The sequence below is a fragment of the Eschrichtius robustus genome, chromosome 16 (genome assembly GCF_028021215.1).
Source record: "Eschrichtius robustus isolate mEscRob2 chromosome 16, mEscRob2.pri, whole genome shotgun sequence".
Taxonomy (NCBI): Eukaryota; Metazoa; Chordata; class Mammalia; order Artiodactyla; family Eschrichtiidae; genus Eschrichtius; species Eschrichtius robustus.
Genome location: NC_090839.1, coordinates 57,711,906 through 57,727,844, shown reverse-complemented (window position 1 = coordinate 57,727,844; position 15,939 = coordinate 57,711,906). Strand labels below are relative to the sequence as shown.

Genomic DNA, 15,939 nt, shown 5'->3' with positions numbered 1-15,939 from the left:
AGGGAGATTCTGATGGCTCCCTTGCGTTTTCCATCAATGCAGGTAGAAGCAGGACGCTTTAGCAACCTCCAGGCCCCAGGGGGCAAAGGGCTAGTTTGCATTCAAGCGCAGCGTGGGCATGTGTCGAAAACAGGAAGACACAGGGTTTATCAGTTTAACCACAGCCCTGGTAGGTCGGTTAAAACACAGATTGCTGGGCCCCAGTTTCTGAGGATCTGATTCAGTAAGGTCTGGGTTGGACCCTGAGAATCTGCATTTATAAATTCCCAGGTCGTGCTGACGCTGCCGGTCTGGATACTGCTCTTAGATGACCACTGATACAGAAGATGTTTTGGAAGACTTGGGCTTTTTTTTTTTTTTTTCTACCAACCTATTTCCATTTTGAAGTTGCTGGAGTTTGACCATATAACCTCTGATTTTTACTAACACTGTTAGCTCTAAGAAAATCTACTTAAAAATTGGTTTCCCAGAAAAAAAAAAAAAGCTAACTAAAAGCAACGGCAAATTGCAAAATGTGGGTGGGTACACAGACTAATGAATCAAGTTTTATTCAAAAGGTTGGTGTATATGAGATTTTCTCCCCTACAACCCAGGAAAAGAACTGCACTTTATTAATACAGAATAATCACATATTTACCTGCTCATGAGACTATCAACTCACTTTTTAATATAAAGAACATAATTATCACTGAAAAACAAAAATGTAGCAACAACATTATTTTTTTAAGCATGGGTAGTTTTCCTCTGGAAAATTGATATATAGACATCTACAGATATATATAAAACAGCAATTTAAAATTTCCCCCTCACACATTTTAAACTGAATCCAATGTAGTCCCCACCATTTTGGAAACGGGAGGTAGTCCCTAAAGGAATTCCCAAGGAAGTGTATTTTCACAACGTAATGATTAAAACAGTGCAGTTGTTTCCCCGTATTTATAACAAGCGTTTCAACGTAAGCTAAACAATTCTAAAGTGAATGAAGTTGCTTACCTTTGAGCCTCGCTCATTAAAAATAATTTCAACATCTAAGATTTTACCAAATTGCTGCAAAGAAATAGAAATATTTTATAAGCAAGAAGAGAAACAGACTGAATCATATTATGCACATGGGTAATTGTGCCCCAAGTCAGAATTTTTTTTCTCTTTTCATATCAAGGATATTCATTTTATGTTGTTCTTTCATTAAACGATGCACTTGAACCAAGAGAAAATACAACCGCATGTATTATTTCCAAATTATGGCATATCCCATCATATAAGCTATCAGAATAGGGGCCCAGTACCAAGTATGTAACCAAGAGGTTAATTCCACTTTTCTTTCTTGATATGCGAGTGATTGCCTTCCCAGGCACTGAGCAGCAAAGATTAAAAACAGCTAGTATATACAAGGACTCTTCTAGGCTATGTCACTAGCCACTGGGCAAAGCACCCTTGGTGAAGTGGGATTTTGAGAGTAAAATATCCGACTAGAACGGGATGTTGAGGATTTTGGACCTTCGTTCTGCAAAAGCCAGGAGCAGCCAGGCCATAAGGGAGAAGTCAAGATAAAAGGAAGGTCCACTACACAGACACCTATCACAAGCAAGAAACCAGCATAGTTGTGGTCTCTCCTCAGGCTGAAATGTACTTCTTTCAAGATGATTCACAATGTTGTTAAACAAACAGATTTTAGACAATTAGCGTGAATAGGCTTTACAAAAAGTGGAAGAAACTCAACACATTCCAATCTAGAAACAAAGTTTCAGATGACAAATACATTAGGTAGCCTGATAAAATACAGATGTTTAGTTAAATTTAAATTTCAGATTTTTCAGGATAAGTGTACCCCACACAATATTTGGGACATACTTATACTTAATAAAATACTTGTTATCTGAAATTCAAATTCCTGATATTGTGTCTTGTATTTTGTAACTTATTACAACTGGTAACAGACTACCTTAGTAGTCCTAGTGACAAACGCACATCAGTCTGTAATTCACACTTAAAAAATGGGAACATGGACTCCGCTCCAAAAGCATCCGATAATTCAAAATCCTTTTCCCTGATGCTGGAATCCTTTCTGTTTTCTTAGATCACATGAGGTCGAATGGGCATTTTTTGAGTGTGGTCTGTTCTACATGAGTACAGGTGGGAGACAGTAGCACAAAAGTGTGTGACAAGGCCCAGGGGAAAATCAGACAGAAATTTTACCCTGATGCAGAATGAGAGCAAATGCCTGTTTCAGTGATTAAAAAACAAACAGAACAACATAAAGTAAAATTTCCATCCTCTTTTTCCCTGATTTTGAGCTTTCCTATTGTTCCATTTGCTTTTGCAGCCTGAATTTTCATTGCATCTTTTATAACCCTAGGAGATTCTGTATTCTGTCTCTCTCCGCTGGGTGGAAAGCCTTAAGCAGCCTCTGTGTAGCAGAGGATGGAGCCATGGGGAGGGAGGGGCAGGAGAGAAAGGGAACAATTAGATACAGAGAATTAGGGGCAGCTTGACTGACCCACGTGCACCACTCACAGAATACTGGGAGGCCCGGAGAGTAAGTGTCAAGAAGGTCTTACTGAGATTCAAAAAAAAAAAAAAAAATTGGAATATACAGAGGCTATCCTCTGGAATGTACAAATAAATCTACGTTACTCAGAAAGACAGAAAAACATATGCATGCTCCAGTCGAATATAAATAGCTCAAAATCTTGAAATGAAAGTAGTTTTGACTATGAGAAAAAGAAACCCAAAGCTTATGTCATCTTGGCCCACAGAAACATGCCCATCCCTCAGGATATGTACCCGTCCAGGGGATTACAGGCTTGAATTCTTCTTGTGGAGCAGAAGTGCTTCTCTACTTCAGAGAGAAGTAGAAGGATAGGAAAAAATCAAGAAGAGAAGGCTCAACCAGGAGAGAAGATGGAAGGTCTACATCGCTAGCATGCCGTATGGAAATACCAAGAAACACACAGCTAACTCACCCTGTAATTTGTGAACACTAAACTATTCTTTTGGTCAAGAGAAGATTCTTCTACTGCATTTTCCGTGCCCTAGATTTGGGCAGAGAAAATCGTTAAAAATAGCAGATAATTTTCAGATTTGGGAAATGCAGGATTTGCCATTGAAAGGTGAAATGAATTTCATAGTTAAAAAGGCCTCCAGCTTTGTGAACTCCTCAGAAGCCATAATTCTGATATAACCTCCTTAGAATATTCAGTCCAGACAGATGCTATCATATTTATTTCAGGCCTAAGAGGCTGGAAGCACACACATCTCTGGATAGAGAAGCTTGAAAAGGACTTCCTCTAAAACCACAAAGCAAATGTCATCCATGGAACATTCTCTAAGCAGTCAACACAAAAACACTTCCTTTAAAATAAGATCTGGTTGAGACAGAACCAATCAAAAAGTAATCTTCACATGTGTCATTCCCTAAACAGAACAATGGCGCCATATGCCCTGAAATGGTCCCCAATGTTTGCCTCTTTGGCAGTTGCCACTGGGTGGAAGATCCTCAAAGCCAGTGAAATAAGCCATAAGAAGAATGCTGATGTAAGCCCCCTTCCTAAGGCAGTTGTGTACTATATTTATAGCATCAACAGTTTAATTGGGAAGTTTGCTACTAATGATGTAAACACAGCTGGCACATTTTCAATTCAAATAGACACAACTCATTCGCAGACATAACTAGGATTTGTTTGCTCAACACCGACATTCAGCTGTGTTCAACAACAGAATCTCAGAATCCAGGCGAGGTGTTTCGATAGCTGTGTCAAGGATAAAATCCAGGAGCTTATAGGCACACACTTGGGCAAATAGGTACCACCCATTTTTAGATATTCTCAGATCAAATAATATTTCCCTGAAAGTCTCTGAAAAGTGTTCAATGAATGCAGTATAAAACATGAAAGTAAAGCTTAGTTCAAAGAGTGTGCAGGGAGACTAAGAAAAGGCATCATCCCAGTTTTCTTAGGGTCGGCTTCATGTTTTGGATGCAGAATGGAAGGCAAACTGCCCGAAAACATCTCTATTTTGTTATACATCAAAGGTGATCGTGAAAGCTTCTTTTCTTTTCTAATGAAAGCTTCTTTTGCATGTTCTGAAAGTCATGTAATCTGTGTCTGGTGACAATAGAGAATTCAGTGGATCATATTCATGCCCAAAAGGCCTGATAAGGTTTGATAACGAAAGCAAGGCTGTGACCTTGACAAGGGAGTGGTAAAATCTGAAGCCAGTACTCACTGAGTAGCTGTTTCTGAAGACAATTCTAGAATGAAATGCCTTGTATCAGAGGTCTGGTCTGAATGCTTACTATTAAATATTAGGTTAAATTGAGCTTTTTATTCAAGAGCAAGACATTGTGATTAATTTGGTGGAAATCCATACGTTGCTTTCATGGGTTCATTGAAAATTCAAACGGAACGGAAACGCATGCTCTGACATGAGCAAGAAGTAGGTAGCTGGGGCCAGAACCAACATCCCTTCCAGTGAAACATCCAGAACCAAGGCCCCTGATAATATCAGAGATCCCATTCACTCACACGCCAACTGGTGTTTTAAAAAGACTCTGGCTTCTGCTTTGGATGTTGTGGCCACATCATTTTTTGACCAAGGAATGTTCCATCTAAAAAAGAAAAAAAAACCCAGGAAATCTAAGATGACCTGGATGATTTAATGCCAAACACTGGAACAAATTTATCCGAAAGAGGAGGAAGTAAAGAATATAAAGTGAATCGTGAAAGAAGGGAAACCAGGATTCTGACAAAGAGACACTAAAGCCACACGTTGAAAATAAAATGTTGAGGTACCTGCGGTAACCATTAGGCCTGCAGGGGTTGCAAGCTTCACGGCTGAATTGTTCATGGTTACAGAAGTTGTTCTAAACACTGCCAGATTTTAGGCAGTTTGAAAAAGGAGGCTGTTTTTCCATTGGGTTTTGGTTTTGGTTTGAAATCCCCATGGCCATATTGAACAAAAGAGACCAAGAAGAAAAATGCAAAAATCTTTGTGAGGGTTTTTCTCTGCCATCTCACTCCTTGTAGCCCCTGCCACAGTGAGGGGACCAGGGCAAAACATAGCAACAAAAGGAGAGATGGCATCTCATGTCTCAATGACTTGGAAAACACCTGATTGGGATTAAAATGTAATTTCTTAGAGTAACTATGAACTGAAAGAGGAAACCACGTTTAATTCTCTCAACTGGAGTGGAGGAGCCAATCAGAATGTTTACAGATGCCTTTTCATGTGATTCACGCCGCTAAATGTATCACATAACCAGATGGGTTTGCCGCCACCCATGTTTGGCCAGGAAGGATAGATTTTTGCAGTATTAAAATTCCATGGTTTCAAAATGGTGGTTGTAAACCAAGGAGGTCTAAGAGTTATTGCAGAGTCCTGGAATCCGTAGGTCCCCGATGATTTTTTTTTTTTTAATTAATTTATTTATTAATTAATTTATTTTTGGCTGTGTTGGGTCTTCGTTTCTGTGCGAGGGCTTTCTCTAGTTGCGGCGAGCGGGGGCCACTCTTCATGGCGGTGCGCGGGCCTCTCACTATCGCGGCCTCTCTTGTTGCGGAGCACAGGCTCCAGACGCGCAGGCTCAGTAGTTGTGGCTCACGGGCTTAGTTGCTCCGCGGCATGTGGGATCTTCCCAGACCAGGGCTCAAACCCGTGTCCCCTGCATTGGCAGACAGATTCTCAACCACTACACCACCAGGGAAGCCCCTCCCCGATGATTTTTATGGACAAAACCCACGAAAAAGTCTTGCATACTTTAAAAACTGGACAGAGAGGCAGTTTGTGATGAACAGAATTAATTTCGGAATTACTGAATGCTGCATTTTCTGAACAGATAGATAGATCCTAAGTGCGGCTATCATCTTGTCAAATCGACATCTTGTCAGTTGCTTGAAAATTTTGACTTACAAAGAGTAGCTCTGAAACTAGTAGATTTTGATCAAGGTTTGACAACCGGTAGCACGATCCATCTTTTGGCAAGACTTCGCTCTATGCCACCTGTTCTACCCTGAAAAGAATAGAGAGGCTCAGGTATTCACACAAGCAGGATCTCTTCTTGGGAGTCTAGCTGTGAATATTTCGAATACCTTAGCAGTGTAGCCCTCTGGTAACGTTCAAGATAACAAAGAAGACCAGCGAGGACAGAGCATCCTCAGGGGTGGGAGTTAGGGTGTGTTGCAATGAGTGACACCAGAAAAGAGCACAGGATGGCCATTAAGAGGACCAAATTCAAAGCCAGCATCCCAGTGACACTTGATGAATTAAGACACATTGAAGAGCAAGACAACTTCTGAACCTGACGTGGCAAAAGGGATCTAATTCTTCTGGCTGTTGATCATTCAAACCTGGTCTCACTGCTTTACACACACTTAACCTTGGCTTTAACTTTGAATGTTCTGCACTTTTCAAAGTTATCTTTGACCTGAAAGTGCCCGAGGGTATCTCTGCTCTGCAAGAGTTAGAGGGCTCAACTCAAGGTTATTACCAAATGAGAGAGATGAAAGAGCAGAAGTTGACCTTTTCCACTGAAATGTCCGGATTCAAGGCTGGGTATCTTAAATATGAGGACGCTTCTTTTGCTTTTGTGTCAGATGCGTACTTGATAAACATCATGCATGTTAAAGAAAATGTGCATGCTAACCCCACCATTGTGGAGTGATGACACAGAGCTCGCCTTTTCACATGGGGAAGGAGATCTAGTTGGCTCAGAGCTAGGCATTAAAGTTGAGCCTCTTCTTATTCCTTTTGTAATATCTGCATCCACCCAGAAGCTTTTATAAGGGGAATCTCTAGGCCGCCAACCTCTCCTCTAAGTCATATGTTAAGGACGTAGTTTTGTTCACTGAATCCACAGACACTTCCCCCAATGCTGGGCTGTCATAGACAAATAGACTGACTGCATTTGCAAAAATGAATACTATCCAAGTCCTGTCATAGCTTTGTCCTTTGGTGGAACACTGAGTCCAAAGAAATGGCAAACTCATCCCTTCCCGAGGAGGATGGTGCAAATATCGTCCAGAAAAAGAATCAGGGTCACAATGTTCCATGAGCAAGCAACCCTATCATTTCTTTTCTCTGGGTTGGTGGTGGCTTCTGCCCTGCTCTGTGTTCCACCGTGGTGCCTGGGCAAGGCTGTCATTTGTGGCATATGACATCACAATCAAAATCTCTGAATCCTCACCACGGATTCTGGGAGAACATACATTGCAGGATGCATGTCAGACTCAGAAATCTGTAGTGGTTTTCTTTTGCTTTAGTGAAGCTTTATGCAGAATGAATTATTCTCAACTTCCTCTGAAATCTAGATGCTCAGTGCCTGGGAAAGAGTAAGGTCTGCAGAAATATGTCACGAGTCACTCTTCCCAATAATTTGGCAATTGCAATAGCAAGAAAAACCAAGGTGGATCATCATGGTTATTTTAGTCATGACATGGGGTCCCGGGCCACTCGACGGGGGATCATCAATGGGCTTGTTGCAACCATGTGTTACCTGGGAGCCCATTTTCCATTTGACATTCAAATTACTAATTAGAAGAAGTACCATTGGTCCAAGTGGAAACCTGGTGAACATATGCAAAGAAATTTATACTAAAATCATAGAGATCCTGGCCCCAAGATACCCACAGACTAGGATCTAAAATGCCTTTTTTTCCCCAGCCATGTAAACACCTCACCTTCGTATTATGAATACCAAGAACTTACATGAGGAGGGAAGGACTCTGGGGATCCCAGAGCGGGCACTGCAGAGGAGAAAGGCAGTACTTACGCCAAACATTTGTCGGAGGTCGGGATCCCGGAACCTGAAGGGGATGTTGGAGACGTGCAGCCTCTTGGGCTGGGACTTGTTTTCCGTATTTTCGGAAGGTTGTGTCTGGGGCTGACCATCCGTGGGCGCCGCATCATCTGTCTGCTAAAAGAACAAGAGGAAAGCAAAGAGGCTCTGAGTGGACCTGAATGTTCTTTCCAGTGTGCTTTTGCTTCCCCTAAATGGTAGGAAAATGCCAGAACAAAGGAATAAGGACAGGAAGAAACTGCTGAGTCATTCATTCATTCATCCAACAAATATTTATTGAACATCCACTGAGCGCCCATCACGGATCCAGGATTCAGCAGCGAGCAAAACAACAAAGATCGTTACTGTCATGGATCCTAATTCACACAGGGGAAGACAGACAATAAACTCATTAAGGAAATACAGAGCTGGCAGAAGGAGATAAGCACTACGGGGATAAAGCAAGGGGAGGGGCCCGCTGGTACTGGGGTGCAGCGGGTTCTCATAGATAATTAGAGAAAACCTCATCTAGAAAAGGAGAATACCCATTAAAGGTATCCCTTCATCAAGGCTGTTCAAAAATCTGAAAATACGCCTGCATAATTGTTGAGGCCATACAGATAAAAATATTAGTAAATCTCCTAAAACATTTGAAAAGCCTGTTTGGTGTTCTGAAGTCCAAGTAACCATCTGCTGGACTTAAATTTTATTTTTTACGGTTTTCATTTGTCATTTCTTGATTGTGCAGACCTGTGCTGTTCATTATGGTTGACCCCCTGTGGCTCTTTAAAGTGAAATGGACTAAGATTAAGTAAAATGGGAAATCCAGTGCCTTCCTTGCACTAGCCACATTTAGCATGCTCAGTAGCCACACGTGGCTGCTGGTTTCCATGTCAGACAATGCAGATATAGAACATCTATATCTAGCAAGTTCTGTTGGCCTAAGTTGGTGTAGACAATGTTACATTATTAGCATAACTCATTACTCTGCCTCCCACTCTACCCCATCCCCCAAGTAAAAGCCTGGATAGTATGATATCACATTGACACCCCTATACAGGCAGGAACCAGGAGAAAAGCCACTTTAACATTTGATTTAATCATATAGGCCATTCCCATACTCTCAGTTCTAGAGTTTTAACATTTCAGAGATGCTTCATTTCTAGATACTTTCTCTGCAATTAGCATGTACTGCCTCTAGGTGGCAGCAGATGCCACCTACATCAGATAACCGGCTTCGCTAAAACAATGATGGAAAACCCATGCAAGAAGCCCATCAAATTTACCAGCAAGGGAATGTCCCCACCTACTCATAAGCAATTTAGAAGCATTTACCTGGGACAAAACTATCAATGCAGGCAGCTAGGTGTAAAATAATACAGACAATCTTACCAACTGACATATGTATATATAAAGCCAAAATAACATGGGCATAATTAGTGACTTTCTTGTCAACCCTTGTATTTACTGACAGATTTCACTGGCAACTCCTTCCTAACACACCCTAAATTGTATCTGGAAGTCAAGACCTTCTGGTGGTTGCCATACTACTCTTCCAAGCTCCTTTGGTAGTCAAAGCCCTACCAGCTAACTTTCTTCAACTTTCAAGGGCCCCGTCATGAAGATAATGTACCTGGTCATTTTGCCGACGCTGTTGGATTGAATAAAGAGGATGGTGATCGTTTTCTAATCTGGAAAATGAGCAATAACAATGGTGCACACCTAATAAGGTTCTGTGACGACTGAACATGGTAACACATGATGCCGACTTGGCAGAGTTCTCGGCACACAATACAGTCAATAAATGGGAGGTAAGGCATTTTTTAGACTGGAGGTGATTTTTACAAAAATGTCAAAGGACACGTGCAAAAAGCCTCTCAGGAAACATGAAGGAAAGGTTCTCACACGTTTATTAAACACATCTTTCCTGAGCAACTACTATCCCTTGGACACTTAAGTTCATCCTCCAAAGCATATGCAGTCCCCAGTTTAGTGGAAGAGAAAGAGGTAGAAAAAGACAATTGTAATACAGACTATTGAGAGCAGGGGTCAGAATGAATCACAGGGGGCTGAGTAAACTTAAATCAGGGACACACCACAGGCTTGCCGATTCTGGAGGTAACATTTTCAGTGGGAGATGTTTACGAGAAAAGGTAAAGGGGACCAATGCTGTACCAGCAGAGGGCAAAGCATGTGGCAGGATGCAGAGAGGTGAATCGTGTTCTGGATTCGGGGGACTACATGTGGACCTTCGTGTCACTAGTTGGAGGGCGTGTGTATGAAGGAAGGGCGGGAGAATACACTGTAGAGGGAGGCAGGGGTTGGACCATGAAGAACCCTGGGTGCAGACCAAGAGGATACATTTCATCCTAAACACTAGGAGGAGACACTTAAGGATCATAGCAGGGGTGTGACATGGCCAGCGTGAGATACAAGCTGAGCCATGGGAGATGAACGATAAATGTCTCTTTCCTGGCTGGCTGACTCACCAACTGAATGGGTGAATGCATTACGAGTATATGAAGAAATGAATGAATGAAGGAGTGAACCATCAGCTTTGCCACCTTCAAGTGACAGTCGAAGAACAATATTATAACACTGAGACCCAGAGCAGGGACTGTATTTTCTCTGCTGGTAATATGAGGTCTGGCGACATACCCATGAGATAGATGGAAATGACTTTGCATCATGAGACTGTCACTTTCAGAGGGGTCAGGGGTCATAACTACGCCAACAAAAAACTTCTCTAAGTTTGCAGAAGCAGCAGCTCAGCCCCCATGCTTTCAAGCCCACTTTTTCCCTCCTGTTAGAAGTTGCGGTTCAAATGCAAATTAAAACCAGCTCCTTCTCCTCCCAAGAAGGAAACTTAGATTTGGATTTGTGTACATCTGCTGGATATTTCAGCTTAAGAAACCTAATTAGGAATTACAGAGATCATGATTAAACATATTAAATGATTAATAGCATTATGCTGCTCATGTGAAAATGAAAATTAATCATCTTTAGTCAAACAGGACTTTGGAGAAATCTTTGCGTTGTTTCCTTTGATAAAAACATACACCGCTCAATTAATCATTGTGTAGCGTGTGCAAATATACAAATGCTCGTAAATGGTTGCGTCGGAATACCTGTGTGTTAAAAGTAATTTCAAAGATAACACGGAAAAAGAAAAACTCAACCAAAAATACTTCAGACATCATAGGGGAATGGAAAGGAAAGGGACGAGGAGGAATGTCAGGATCCAGAGGTTGAAAAAGAAAAACAGAAAAAAAAAAATCTTTTAGATTGAGCATGCTTGCTTCTGTGGTGTGATGTAACACAAGACGGGGCTTTGATGAGGACCAAATGCAGTAGGAGGTGAACAAAAAAAGCTACGACAGAGCCTCAATCACGCTAGGAGTCAGAGCTACAGGAATGACCCTTACTGACCCACATCTTGAGTATTTCAGGCTGTGAGATTTCCTTTTTGTTGGGAACTTTCAGGGAAAACATATTCAGAACATGATCAGTGTTTTATATCTCTCTATTAGTTTCCTAAGAAATTACCAAAACTCTGGTGACTTAAGGCAACAGAAATTGATTCTCTCCCAGTTGTAAGGGCCAGAAATGTACAATAAAGGTGCCATCGGGGCCACGCTCCTTCTGGAGGCTTCCAGGGGAAATCCTTCCTTGTTCTTCCAGCTGCTGGTGCCTCTTGGCTCAGCGGAGCTGCACTGCTCCAATCTCTCGTCTTCGTTCGGCCTTCTTCCCTCTGCATGTCTGAGACTCATCTCCCTCTGCCTTTTTCTTCTTACAAGGACATTAGTCATTGGATTTAGAGCTCACCCTAAATTGAGTATGATCTGGTCTTGGAATCCTTAACTTAATTACACCTGCAAAGACCTTTTTTTTTTTTTTTTTTCCAAATAAGGTCACATTCCCAGGTTTACGAAGATCAGAACATAGACATATTTTTTGAAGGCCATCATTCAACTCACCAAGACCCCTGCTAAGCAAACAGACCAGAAATGCATGGAGAATGAGTAATTGTTATCAAGGTGTGGTTGTACTTTTTACCAGTTCTGGTGGCATGGGGCTCTCAAAAGGGTTGGCCTCAACCCAGGTTCAGAAGAAGGGAGAATGTCCCTACTAGAGGTGCCCCCAGGCTCTCATCCATCACACTGGTCCCTCTGATGAGTTCCTTAAAATGAGAAGAGACTTGAGTCTTCCCTTCAAACGCAGGGCTCCAAGACCCCCTTTCTGCACCTGCTTCTGGATGCACTGACACGCTTCAGCCGGGCTGAGAAGCGTTCCTTCAGCCTCCAGAAAGGCCACCAGCACTTGCAAGATGAAGACCTGCCTGCAGGTTCCCTGCACAGATGGATAAGCGTCCCTGAGAACTCCGCTGAAGCTTATGGCAAAAGCACAGGGCGCAATGTCTAAAGACAAAAATAATGTGAAAAAGCTACACAACTTACTAAAAGAATGAAACATCTAGAATGTGTCTTTCTGAAAGGCAGGGTCTACCTGGTTTGCAATTACATTCCCCAAGGCTTGTGCATGCCAAGGTTTAGTGGGAATTAATCGTTGAAAGAAGAACTCTTGATTTATCCATGTCTGATTTTTTTTCTTTGAAAGTCATTTTGGCTCTAAAGTGGGAACCAACTGAATTAGAAATGTACCTCGTAAACCACATTTGGAAGATCAGGAGGTGGAACATAAAAACGAAGCAAATTCATACTGGTCCACTCGCTCAGAGATTGAAGGAAATTGAGACAAGTAAGGATGTGAGAGCTGTAAGCAGAATGGCCAGGGCACCATCCGTCTCAGAACCCTCCCATCCAGACCCTCACCCTGGTCTAGGAGACACAGCCCTAACCCCCTTGCTTCCTACCGCTCCCCTGTCTTGTTCACGGGCCTCTTTGCTCTCCCTTCAACATACTCAACACACACCTCCTTAGTCTTTGCACCTGTTTGTTAGTCCCTTTGCCTGGATATTTCTCTCCCCAGACGCCTGTGTAGCTTGCCCCCTCTTGCCAGTCAGGTCTCTGCCCAGATATCACCCGTCGGAGAAGTCTTCCCTGGCCCCATCATCTAAAACAGCCACAACACAGAAAACTAAAAATAGAATTACCATATGATCCAAAAGTCCCACTCCTGGGCATATACCCAGACAAAACTCTAATTCAGAAAGAATGCACCCCTATGCACCCCTATGTTCATAGCAGCACAATTCGCAATAGCCAAGACATGGAAACAACCTAAATGTCCATCAATAGATGAACAGATAAAGAAGATGTGGTATATATATATACAATGGAATACTACTCATCCATAAAAAAGAATGAAATAATACTATTTGCAGCAATATGGATGGAAATAGAGATTATCATACTAAGTGAAGTTAGTCAGAAAGAGAAAGACAAATACCATATGATATCACTTATATATGGAATCTAAAATATGACCCAAAGGAACCTATCTGTGAAACAGAAACAGACTCACGGACATAGAGAACAGACCTGTGGTTGCCAAGGGGAAGGGGGTTGGGGGAGGGATGAAGTGTGAGTTTGGGATTAGCAGATGCAAACTATTACATATAGGATGGATAAACAACAAGGTCCCACTGTACAGCACCGGGAACTGTATTCAATATCCTGTGATAAACCATAATGGAAAAGAATATGAAAAATAATGTATATATATGTATAACTGAATCACTTTACTGTATAGCAGAAATTAACACAACATGGTGGATCAACTACGATAAAACATTTATAAATAAATAAATAAATAAATAAATAAATAAATAAATAAATAAATAAAACAGCTGCATCAGCATCTCCTCCCTTCATGCCCATTGATTTGTTTTTTCACAGCACACATCACTTCTTACCTTTACGTTATATGCTTCTGTTAATCTCTATAGTCTGTCTTCTCCACCAGAATGCACAGTCCATGAGAGTAGAGACCGCAGAACCTCTATTCGCTTTTTATCCCTAACCTCCTAGAACAGAGTTTCTCAATAACAGAAACGTTGACATTTGGGCCTGTTTAATTCTTTGACGTGGTGACCACCCCGTGCATCGTGAGGTTCAGTAGCACCCCAGGCCTCCGCCCACTTGAGTTGAGACAGCTGAAAATATCTTCTGGGGTTCAAATGTCCCAGGGGGAGCAAGATTGCATGAATTGAAACCGTTGACCTAGCATAGGTGGTAAATTCTCAGTAAATATCTGTAACGTAAATGAATAGGCCTGGTTTTGCCATGAGGGAGCTGCATGCATACTAACTTCATGTCTCTGGGTCTTAGTTTGCATGTGCATAAAGAAATAAATGTATATCTGTCCTGGATCCTTTAGAGTGGGGTCATGAAATCAAAGTCCCGTGAATAAACAGGGGATCATTACCATCCTTATTAGGAGCAGGATTAATAACCATCAGCTTTTGTTCTTTATTTCTCAGGCCCACAGCTGCCGATGACTCTGCGATGCAGAGCCCTCCTCATCACGCGGTAGAGCTTGCAGGACCCTGTGTGGATGCAACGTCCGTTAACCTCAAGAGGTGCATGTCCAGGCAGCTCTTGGCAAGAGGTTCCCAAATCAGCTCACTAGAACAGCAAAGCCAGCTTCTGCTCTGGCCCAGTTCGAAGGCCCTGTTAGGAGGCAGGATGAGTGCCACAGAATTTTTCCTAATAAACAAACTCCCCAGATATTGGCGCAGGTTATAAATGTTAAGAAAACACCACCAGCACTTTAATCTCCTAAAGATCACTTAGTGCTTCCGCAAAAACCTTAATAAAGAACCGCGGGGCTCCCTCTGCTATAATCTTTCCTAATTCAATGAATAGCTCTGAGCAACCTAAGGCTAATCCTGGTGAAATTGGATTTTGATATCGACCAATCCAGGGATGACTGCTGGAGAGAATACGCACGGTTGTGCAGAAGTCTGCGCCCTTCAGATCCTGGCCCCGCCCCACGCTCTGCTGAGTTCACCTGTGGACCATATTTTGGGGATTACCAGGCTGTAGAATCACAGGCCAAGGGCTTTTGCAGCTGGAAATCTCTGAGTTCAAACTCTGTTCCATCATTTACTATTCCAGCTCCTTAAATTCTTCTGAGCCTCAGTTTCCTCAGCTGCAAGTAGGGATAAAAGAGTTGCCTGTAGTCCCAGGTCATTGGAAGTAACGTAGGTGACCACCACAAGGATGCATAAGTAAAATGTGGCAAAGTTGTCAGCAGAAATTTGAATTCAGGGAGAAAGGAGAGATTTGGAAGCACAGCATGGAGTGTGTGTATGGCGGAGGGGGGGCAAGGATGATAAATAAACAGGAACTGTACCAAAGTATACTTGATGAAGGCAAGCAGAGGATGCCACTCCCAAACGTGCCTTTCTGCCACAAGGATTATTGGGGGAAACAGCAGGCATAGGAGAAGCTCTGAATACAGAGTAGAAGTTACCCTTTTTGTAAGAGACGTTTACATTTATAAGGGAACTCTCCATTTGTAAGGGTGTCTCCCTCTAGGTACAGGGGAGAGACGGATAACTAAATCTCTAGAAACTCTTAGCAATGGGAAGGTGACAACTTAAATCTGCATCACAACCACACCCTTGTTTACTGAGTTTTTCCTCATAACCCCCCAGACTGGCTCCCATTCCCAACATCTCCTTTTGTCTTGAGCTGGAGATAGTATTTAAGGTGGTGGCTTGGACCATTTTGGGGCGTTGCTCAGGTTCCCTGGGTCTCTCCTACGTGCACAGGAGGTGTACATGTCATTATTATTATTAAACTTCTGTTTGTTTTTCTCCTGTGAACCTTTCATTGCAGGGGGGGGGGGGTCTCAGCCAAGAACCTAGAAGGGTAAAATTATTTTTCCTGCCCTATGTGACAAAAATTAAAACGCATATGCTGACAACATAGCACTAGTTCAAGGACGGTGATCAAGCACTTTAGGGCAGCCCTGTCCAACAAAATAAAACAGGAGCCACAGAGGTAATTTAAACATTTCCAGAAGCCATTTGTCAAAAAAGTAAAAAGAAACACGTGACGTTAATTTTAAGAACATATTTGCTTAACCCCCCTGAATAAAAATATTACTTCAATTCATAAACAATGTAAGTGATATTTTACATTTTTTTAACTCAATCTTCTAAATCTTGTGTATAATTTGTACTTAAGCTCATCATCTCA

At 42.1% G+C, this 15,939-nt stretch overlaps 1 protein-coding gene across 7 annotated transcripts in view; it reads right to left on the bottom strand.

The window, feature by feature from the left end:
* Positions 1-15,939, bottom strand: part of RBFOX1 (RNA binding fox-1 homolog 1) — a 1,862,366-nt gene that overhangs the window by 121,763 nt on the left and 1,724,664 nt on the right. For all 7 annotated transcript variants that reach the window (XM_068565272.1, XM_068565270.1, XM_068565268.1 and 4 more), the window contains 2 exons: positions 7,766-7,909; positions 994-1,047 (listed from right to left, as the gene is read on the bottom strand). In XM_068565272.1, the coding sequence (XP_068421373.1) occupies positions 994-1,047; positions 7,766-7,909 (198 nt within the window). The remainder of the gene's footprint in view (positions 1-993; positions 1,048-7,765; positions 7,910-15,939) is intronic.